This window comes from Toxotes jaculatrix, chromosome 7, assembly GCF_017976425.1.
Source record: "Toxotes jaculatrix isolate fToxJac2 chromosome 7, fToxJac2.pri, whole genome shotgun sequence".
NCBI lineage: Eukaryota > Metazoa > Chordata > Actinopteri > Toxotidae > Toxotes > Toxotes jaculatrix.
In genome coordinates, this window is record NC_054400.1 from 8,787,950 (window position 1) to 8,797,934 (window position 9,985).

General features: G+C 41.3%; 2 protein-coding genes across 2 annotated transcripts; both read right to left on the minus strand.

Moving 5' to 3' along the window:
- Positions 1-97: 97 nt before the first annotated feature.
- LOC121184065 (pyridoxal (pyridoxine, vitamin B6) phosphatase) lies at positions 98-3,180 on the minus strand. The gene is made up of 2 exons (XM_041041436.1): positions 2,411-3,180; positions 98-1,203 (listed from the first exon to the last, which is right to left on the minus strand). Exons 1-2 carry the CDS (start codon positions 3,006-3,008, stop codon positions 857-859), a joined length of 945 nt encoding a protein of 314 aa, XP_040897370.1. The 5' UTR covers positions 3,009-3,180; the 3' UTR covers positions 98-856.
- A 3,023-nt stretch (positions 3,181-6,203) lies between these two features.
- LOC121184851 (UDP-glucuronosyltransferase 3A1-like) lies at positions 6,204-9,762 on the minus strand. Its single transcript, XM_041042750.1, has 10 exons — positions 9,681-9,762; positions 9,275-9,376; positions 9,031-9,151; positions 8,559-8,722; positions 8,168-8,332; positions 7,608-7,816; positions 7,267-7,412; positions 6,982-7,067; positions 6,578-6,797; positions 6,204-6,471 (listed from the first exon to the last, which is right to left on the minus strand). The coding sequence occupies exons 1-10, from the start codon at positions 9,760-9,762 to the stop codon at positions 6,204-6,206; spliced, it is 1,563 nt and encodes a 520-aa protein (XP_040898684.1).
- Positions 9,763-9,985: the final 223 nt, after the last annotated feature.

A 9,985-nucleotide genomic window follows, 5' to 3' on the forward strand; every position in this document is an offset into this window, starting at 1 on the left:
CAGAGGATAAGGACGTTTGTAAAAACAGGACATCATCATCTCCAACATATGAACAACATCATAATCAGAATTAATTTTAAGTATTTATTGTAGTTACCATTGCTGGCATGCTCTATATGGTAAACATTAACAACATTGAAATTCCACAACAGTATGATCGGTCACCATTAGCGTGCTACTGGTTTTCTAACTATGAGATTCAGCACGCTGTGTATTATGCAGATGAATATTGGCACAAGTAGTACAGACATGACAGAAAGGCCAAAAGTGAATATACACTTGTCTGACTGGCAGATTGTCATCTCAGTCTCTACCAGAGCTGAGAAAAGCTCACAGTTTTTATTTTCTCCTCTTGCCATGAATCAATCAAGGAGAAATCACGCCTGGGCAAATACATATGAGGAAACAATTCTATGTTAGTAAGTACATGTCTGCCTTCTTGGCAAAAAAAAAAATCAATCAGCTTGTAAACACATGAATCCCATTACAGAACAATTCATGGCTTTACAAAAATACCTCTGAATGTTCAAAACCCCAATATCAAACACGACCTATGAACTTTATGAACAAGCAAGTGCAGTATATTCATATATTAATATAAACACTTACAGCAACAAGGAACTGTCAAGTCACAAATGAGCACAACACTATAAGAAACACTGAGGTATGCACTGGATTACTCTGACTAAGGAGAATACTCTGGTCTACACGTGTCACAACAAAAACAGCGCCTTGTTACTGAGGACATTTATGATTTTTGATAATTGTGGATTGGAATTTTTTTTTGCAGACTAAACATTGCACTTGAAATGTAGTTGAAGCAGTCTGGGCTTTGTACTGCAGGCGAAAGGACTCGTCAATTGCTCTGTTCGTCCAGTTCCTCAAAAGCAGGTAAGAAATCGGCGATGGTGTCCACCACGTAGTCGGGCACCAAGCTGTGGTTGGTGGTCAGCTCACTATTCCTGTACTCCTGGGCTTCCTCAATCTGAGACACGCCGGTGAGAGTGAGCATGGTGTCAAGGCCGCAGTTGGACCCAAACAGCATGTCTGTCTCCAAGCGATCCCCGACCATCAGGCACTGGGCAGGGTCCACCCCCATGAACTGGCTGGAGATGCACTCGAACATGAAGCGGCTGGGCTTGCCGATCACAGTGGCCTTACGGCCGGAGGCCACCTCCAGGGCTGCAGTGAGGGACCCAGAACCTGCCATGGGGTAAAGATAAGAACAAAGTTGGATTAAAGTGAATCTTAAAAGAGACATCTTCTCACTGAACAACCCACAAACCCCTCTCCATTATAGTGACTTATAGTGACATTATAGTGACTTTTTCATCTGTGTGCCAGGGGGTTCACTTTGTGTCAGTTGATTTTTGGTTACTTGTTGTCCCTACGCACAGCTAAAGCTCAGACTATTCAGGTAGGTTCTGCATTAATACCTGATCTTTTCAATGTTTTGGCGGACATTTTTGTCTTTGATAGTGAGAGTAAGGAGGTGGCAGGACGTGAGGAGACCGGGGGGGGCGGGGGTGACATGCAGCAAAGACCTCAGGCTGAACTTGAAGCAGGGTTGTTAAGATTAAAATAGTGAGTGTCTTTTAAGCTTAAGGCCACCAGAGTGCTCAATTAGCATCAGTTCATATTGAACTTAAATGATGCACATACATTCATAAATAAATCTGTGTTAACACAAATGGACACAAACCTGAGGCCAGATGGGATTTTAGTACAGGAACTCTGATTAGTATCTTGGATTCTAGGTTAAAAACACTGTAATGAAGCTGCCATGTGTCGTCTGTTGTGTGTACTGTACATGGTGGCCCCCCTGACAGATGATGGGGTACATAAACAATGTACACAGCACACAGAGTGAGAAGAATGGCAGTCAATGTCCTCGCTCCCCAATTCTAGACTTGACAAAAGAAGTGTTTAATGCAGCAGAAATGATGCTAGAATTTACTCTAAAGTTATGTTGTTGGTTCAAACTGTTTTGTTCACGCTCAGCATGAAGACAAGTTGTCTAAGTCCTCTAAATCCCAAACCTTCCTGTCACAGCAGATTCACACCAACGCTCCTCTCCACAGATATCACACAAAATTCTATATGTGGAATAGGATAAATATTATAGGAAGCCATTAGAGGAAACCTGTGATGCAGGTGCAGGATTATTCTGCTGTCACACGTCTAAACGGCTTTACTAACAAAAATACCAAACTGAGGCTCTATCTTAGGGCCCCCTGACCCCTTTGGCTCACGTGCATACAAGACCCTTTCAATAATCCATCCATGGTTGGCAGTAAAACAGATATCCAGTAACACTGGAATGGTCCTGAACTTTAGTGAAATGAGCAGTACGGTACAATGACCTGAATTAAACCGAGCCAAGCTTCAATGAACATCACCACCACCATACCTGGCAGTATCCTTCCACCAGACAGAGGGTGCCAGGGGTCGTTGTCGGTGGCCAGGAACAGACAATCCGGGTCCCTCAAATAACACGAGGCTTTGGCCAGTTTGAGAAAAGTCAGTTTATCATCATGTCCCACCAGCACTGCCTTGACGTCCGGAGCCAAGGCGCAGTCGTAGATGGTGGCGTCCGGATCATCCGCCTCCTCCACGCAGGGGATGCCCGCCTCCTGCAGCTCTCGGCGCAGTCCGTCGCAGCCGATGACAAACACCTGGCCGCGGACCTTGACGACGTCTCTCAGGTAGAGAGCCGAGCAGTACGACGAGCTGAAGATCTGCTCCAGCATCACGTCGGTGAAGCCCAGTCGGTAGAACTTGTGCACATAATTCTCCCGGGGCCTGGTGCAGTTGTTGGTGACGAACACCACGTTTTTTCCGTGCCGGATCAGCGAATTCACCACCTTCGCCGCGCCCGTTATCGCCTTCTCTCCGTGCCATATGACCCCGTCGCAGTCGAAGAGAAAGAAGTCCTTCGCCTCCAACAGATTTCTAATCTGCGGACCTCGAATTTTCTGGCAGCCTTTGAACCCAAAGGCGCCTGCCATCCCGGCTTTTTCCTCGGTTTCTTCCGTGTTTCACCTGCTAATGATTCCCCATGTTAAAATCTGGTGCATAATGTGGTGAAGTCAGCGGGTTAAATCATATGAAAACAAATCAATGTCAGGAAATCACATTGCAGGGACCTTGGTGCGGTTACATACACGGACAGTGGACTACATAAACATTGACGGCTTGTGGCCACGCCCACCCAGTCCCAGACCAATCACACTACACCGCTTCAACCAATCAGATTCGCGTGTGTCGCAAGCCTTTTCAGAGCAACATCCACTAAAAATTAAATTGCGCCCTCATGGCTGCATATGGACAATTATAAATATGAAATTTCTCGTTAAAAATGTACATTCTTACAGTCTTACCTGAAAAAAATTAAATTATTCAAATCTTTAAGTAAAGGAAGCAGTACAATTATTTAAAAATGACAAGTAAGAATCTGCAATCAAGACAGGTAAAAATTCTTGTTGTGCCTTATACGTTTTCAGTTATATGTATATTATAGAATTATTAACACCAAAAAGAAAAACAAACAAAAAAAACCCTCAATCTAAAAACCTTTGTGCACTAAGAATACTTAAACCTGGTGAACCTTATGGAAAAAAAATGTTAAAAAAAAAAAAAAAAAAAAGAGCATCTGCATGTAGAACAATTAAGTTGATATTAGTAAAGTCCTGAAACAAATAGATATGCAATGAAAGCAGGTTGAAATAATCCTACTGTACATTTTTTAATTTTTAAAATAAAATAAAAATTTGGTTTGGTAAGAGTGACATTTTAGAGGCTGATAATGTGTTTCTAGTGTAAATTTGGAAGTGAGTGAATGTTTTTGTGTATAAAATCTTTATCTGCAAAGCAGCAGACTACAGCCATTAGAAAAATGACGTGAATCTAGAGTGTAAGTGTAAAGTTGCACAACATGTTAACACTAATGCATAGATTAACACACCAGATCCTAAAAGCTGTGACGTCAGCAACATTATTTGAATAAATGTACTTTATTTCATATCTATTTAATATATGAGTGGTTCTAGAAACTCAACAAAGTCTCTTTCTCAAGTCACTAGATGGGGCTCTAACCCACAAGCAACACAGATTTGAGCTTCAGAACACGAACTGATTCAAATCCCAGCAACTACATTCAGTACATTCATGCAGTCGTGCCCTCTCTACGGTCTCCTACTGTCTCCTCATTTGACCTGTTACTATCTAGAAAATCACTGAGCCAGTTTCAAAGGGTTTACATTTGAGACTATCAGATCTATTTTTGATTTCCTGTTTGAACTCATCATTATACTCAGGCTAATGTTTGGACTTTCAGTAATTTCAGAACTTATTCAAACACAAAGCTCTGTGTTCAGCTCCAAAACAACCAGCTCCCACCTTTATTCTGCCCATTCATTATTACTAAGACACAACTCATCAAAACAGGATCATGCTACTAGAGACATTTAACAAGCATGAAACCACATATTCACCTCTAACGCCAAGTGTATTCAAACATCCTTTTTCCCCACGCCTAGAAAAAATTCAAATCAGAGATGTTAAATCTATTTCTGAACAAAACTTATACAATCTTTACATCACTAACAATATTTGTAAATGACATTGTGATGCAATTATTGTGATGGTTCTAAAATGTATAGATGATTGCAATTCAAATTTGGACCAAAAACTTTAATGCAATTACAGTGTTAAAATTACCAAAGGTGACACAGTTTATCACTATCCCGATCTCTATTTCTTATGTCTTCTGTTTCTCTCTGCTTTGTTTTTTCTGTCTCTCTTCTCTTGTATCAGTTTGCTTTGTTCTACTTTGCTTTGGTGTACTCATCTTCTGCTTCATTAAAATTTGCTCTTTTTTTTTCTTTTTTTCTCTGTGTCATACTTTGGCTACTTTGCCCTGTCTGTTTTGGATTGCGTGCGAGACAGAGGAAGACTCACTGGCACCTGCAACTGCCAGACAAATAGACAAATGAAATGCAGGGAAGGAATGAAGGAGAGGGCAGCTGAATGGACAGAGAACAAGCTGTCCTAATTGGTCATTATTTCCTTGATAATCTATAATCTAACCCTCAACACAGATGTGAGGAGTGGGAGGGAGGACAGAACAGAGAAAGGGGGTCCTCAAAGGCCTGGTCTGATCTCAACAGTGGCTTGAGCGCTGACCGTGAACATTACTGTGCGCTTTTGTGTCTTGTTTAGAAAGGGGAAGGAGACTCAGTGGAAACCAGCAGAGGAGGGTGTGGGGGTCAGAGTTGAGACTTGCAGGTGGTGCTGGTGGTTAATAACAGAAGAGCCAGTAGACCATAACGGTGTCCCAAACACACACATGCACATGCATACACAAACTTAGCAGGTAGAGCATACTTTTGAGAATTCAGGTGTATAACTCAACATACTTAAATTACACATATTTACCCAAAACCAGACAAGAAAAGCGCAGAAAAAAATCTCAGCATTCATTCATCCATAGCATGGCTTGCTGCCATTTGGATGCATGCAACAACACAAAAGCATTGTTTAGTCAGGGTGTATGTGTGCATTTGCGTGCGTACTGTCAAGCACTCGCTTGCAGTTCAGCCAGGTCAAAACAGCACAGAGGTGTTGGACAATGTGGCGCTGCAGTGCAAATGAGATGCCTGGTAGACATGATGGCGCTGGGAGGGGAGAGGGCAGGAAACTTGGCATTAGGGATATTCCACTGAAGTGAAACTGGAAATTCTTCAGCATACAAAAAGTCCTCAACATGAAAGCTAATTTGAGCAACAGTATTAATAGCATCCAAGAAAGTTTTTAAATGCATTTTATAAACACTAAGTTAAATTAAGCATTTGTGCCTTTTTCTGTTGTGCAGTACTTTGTAGTTTTCCTTTAGTAATTAAAGGAAATATTCCAAACAAAAACAACACTTTTTAAAGTAATATTTTTTCAAATTTAGTCTGGCTCTGGTCAAAGCAAATGTCTCATGCAACAACATGCCAGCTTGCTATGGTACTTATTTGTTTAAAGTATTTAATCTAGAGGTACAGAAGGGTGAATTAAATGAATCAGTTACAACAAGCATGGCTTATTTATTGAACATTGCAGTATTTTAGGGTTGTAAAATACTGCAATGTTCATACAGTACGGTGTACAAGAACAGATCTGAGGTATAAATCCAAAGTGTGAGGGAAAACTTAGTGCTGCTATTGTATTTTTCTGTGTTTATCCCAGCTATTCTTGTTCCTACAGAAAGTCCAGCAGAGAACTACAGGTCCAAGAAGCCCCACGGAGAGAAGAAGCACCAGGTCCAACAGGTATTTCTGGTACCATGGTTGAGTGAGTGAAGTTGGCCTTAAATGAGCACCACTTCCACTGTGCAGGATGTGCTCCACCCACTGGATGAGTCGAAGGGATGGAGGGACAGGATGGGATTTGTGGATCCTGCTAAGGGACAGAGCTGAGGACTTGAACCTGGAAAAGGAAAAATGATTGGGGGGCGGGTGTAAGAAAATGAGAGAATGGGCATCTCTGTGTTCTATTGGCATCACAAATATTGCCCAGCAATCAATCCACATACCTGATGTCTTGTATGAGTGTTTGAATAGCAGAGCTGAGCACTTCCCTGTTGATGTGTGTGGGCTTGATGGTGAGGCCAAGTCCCTTTGTTTCAGCCCTTACCACATTATCAAATTGGTCTCCAAACAGAGGCATTCCCAGCACAGGAACAGCATGATACACTGCCTGAAGCAGGCTGTTTTGTCCACCATGGGTGACAAAGAGACGTGCTTTTTTGTGGCCTGAGGTTAACAGAAGAATAGTGTCTGACACAAATCTATCCTGAAATTCATTGTTTTGGTCTCCTATCAGACAGTTCACAATGCACACAATGAACAAGCCTTTTTGACAGTTTACCATATACTGTATATTCTGCCTTTATGTTTGTAACAAAAGGTTAGGGTGAGAGACGCAGACTGTTCCTACCCAGCAGGTCATTAAGAGGCAGCCAGTCCACAAGCCTGACATTAGGAGGTCTGTCCAGGTGAGATGGCCATTGCTTGGGGTCATACCTGCAAGCAAAACACTGCAGGTCAAAGAACCCCTAACATCCTCACATTTACTGAAAATATCAGGGTTGCTTATTTCATGACTATTAAAAAAATGCTGTGCATTTTTCCCCACTATTTATGTGTTAAGAAAAATTGAGTTCTGTGACACAGAAAGTTAAAAATTGTATTTTTATGTCTATATAAATTGTCATGCTTTTACCTCCAGAGGACTCCCTGAGGGATCCTGGAGAAGCCAGCAACCAGCTCCACAAGCAGAGGGTCCACAGAGATTGAAGAGACCATTGATCCCAGAGTCACGACTATGAAACCTGCTTCTCCAAAACTGGAAATCCACAACTCAAGATCCTGAGGGATCAAAATGGTTGGGGTATGGGCAATAGAGGAAATATGCAGAGGCAAAAAAGAGAGAGATGGATGTGCATAGGTAGGAGTAAAAGTTCAGAGGGAAGTGGGAGTGAGTGAAAGATAAAGTGAGGGACTGAAGGCTAGTTATATTGAGTCTCACTAACCTATTTGGATATATGTATCAAGGAAACAGACCTGTTCCAGAGGCTTTGCAGGTTTATTCAGTAGACCTCCCACCAGGACAGTGTAGGGCATAAGAGGCTGGGGAAACTCCAGTGAAAAGTCAGTGTTGAAGGCCCAGAGTTCAGCTCCTTGGTGTAACTCCTCCAGACCACCAGGGGGTGAGCCTGACGCAAGGTGGCGCTCAGCTACTTCCCTAAATGTTGACCATACAAGTTCTTGGCCTTTGACACAATCAAAAAGCACCAGCGTTGTAAGCGCAATATTTGTGGGATGTCTTTCAGATTTAATTATTATAACTAATTTCTTATTAATGGACATTAGCTGAGGAAACAGAGTCCAAAAAATGGTGATATATAGTGTTGATCACTGTATGAAGATGGTGTGCTAATGGCAGCACTAGCAGCCATTAGCAGCACTCTTATGAGATAAGAGAAGAATTTAAATGTAAAAACTTGTATCCCTAATTTCCAAAAATGTGCTCATTTATTATATTAATAAGTCTGGAGGGTCACTGACTAGTGCAGTGCACAATGAAGGCATGTGCCCTCTCCCCCATGTATCACAATTCTTACCTACAGGAGCCAGGAAAGAATAAAAGAGGTTCTTAGTACGACCCCAGAGGTTCATGTGGTCGGACAGCTGGGAGCTGAAGACTGGGATAGAGGAGACTGGGCTGGGGAGAGCAATGGACAGAGGACCACTCAGAGTGCCAGGATAGAAAGCTATGTAGTGGATACCTGGAGTAAATCAAGAGGAAAGTGCATGGAAGTTTTGAGCTGCTTTTGATTGATTTGTAGCTGTTGATAGATTTATTTACATTTAGGTTTGAATCTGCACATTTAAATACATCTGTGATCTGCAAATAATGTAAGCGGAAATGTATTGGTAAATAATATACTACTATATTAATGTTAAAGGATGATAGTTATTATGACAAAAACGTGATATGAACAGCAGATGTACCAAGTCTGCGAGCCAGGATGAAGGAACAGGGGTTAAAAGCGTCAAGGATGGTGATGTCGAAGCGTTGCCTCTGCAGGAAAGTTATGATTTCTTTGTCCCCTAACAGCTTGTCACATTGATAGGACAGGTGCCCCATGAAGTTTAAAAAGTTATTAAAGCTATCCCTGAGAGAAAGAGAGCGGAAGGCAAAACGAGAACATGAGTAAGATAAAGACAAATAGAGAGGCAAAGGGATTGAGAAAGGATCAATTTAAATCTGAAATGATATAATGTTGTTAGAGATAAATTAATTAAAGACACATTAATCTAAGAAGGTTCATTAGCCTACTGTATAACAGAGACAAATTGGGCATCATCATAAGATAAATCCAAGAGCCTCAAAATGCTGATAGAAAAGCAGACTCAAGATAAATACATATTTAAGGAGCTTACAAGTAATTGTCTGTAACCAAGATTCCTAAAAATGTGATACCTTCCCAGTAAAAACTGTGTTTGTTGTTCCAGGAACCAGCTATTGTATTCTTGAACATATTTCTCTCCTAAGGACCAGGTGCTCGTCTGGTAGCTGTCCGCATGGCCTTCATAGGAGAAACCTGGGAGGAAGTGATTTACATGAAAATTAGAGTGACTAAATCAGAGAAACAATGAGAGAGAAAGTTGTGAGAAATGTTTTTCTGTACGTGCATGTTTGTGTGTGTACTCTATTTACAGTATACCTGTAATAACAGGGTTGCCCAGCTGCAACAGCATGCGGACCTCATGGCCATGCTGGTGTAAGTTATGAGAAATTTCATCTAATAACAAGTAATGGCTTCCTCCTTTAGAAGATGAGAGGAGAACATATGAGAAGAGAGACAAAATCTCTAAGAATAACTGCGCTATCACTGTTTTATCTGAACATGTGGCTTACGTTTTTCAATATACTATAAGAATTTACACAAACTGTAGCAAATTTCCTCTAAGAACTCTTTTAAAAATCTGTACCTATTTCTGTACTTTACTGATTCCCTAGCCCGGCAATGAGATGCGTATTCTTCTCATATATCTGAAAGAATATTTACAATGAATATCTCTATTACTACTAGTAAAGGGCACTTTGACAATCACTGCTCCACTACTCACCAATTAGACAGACAGTCAGGATCTTGGCAGACTGCAGTAGTGGAAGAGCCAGAAGAGAAAATGTCCAAAATACAATTCCCATGTTGCTATTAGAGTAGCACACTGTGACCTGCAGCCAAAGTCAAAAATAGTCTACCAATTCAAAAATAAACTGTAATGAAAGCCTTCCTGCATGAACAATAATTCCTTGTGAGAACCTGTACCCTTTTAACTCTGTAACACAGCCACAGAGTCAGATCCAGTGAGCGGAGCTGTGATCCAGACAAAATGGAAAATTTGCAAGATTACCAACATAAAATGTGAAA

Excerpts from the sequence above, each read along its gene's own strand:
- LOC121184065 (XM_041041436.1), bottom strand. The coding sequence starts at position 3,008 with ATGGCAGGCGCCTTTGGGTTCAAAGGCTGCCAGAAAATTCGAGGTCCG. Across the intron at positions 1,204-2,410 it reads TGGTGGAAGGATACTGCCAG|GTTCTGGGTCCCTCACTGCA; the intron begins GTATGGTGGTGG and ends ACCCCATGGCAG.
- LOC121184851 (XM_041042750.1), bottom strand. The coding sequence starts at position 9,762 with ATGGGAATTGTATTTTGGACATTTTCTCTTCTGGCTCTTCCACTACTG. Across the intron at positions 8,333-8,558 it reads CATCCTGGCTCGCAGACTTG|GTATCCACTACATAGCTTTC; the intron begins GTACATCTGCTG and ends GATTTACTCCAG. Across the intron at positions 6,798-6,981 it reads GCCTCTTAATGACCTGCTGG|GCCACAAAAAAGCACGTCTC; the intron begins GTAGGAACAGTC and ends TGTTAACCTCAG.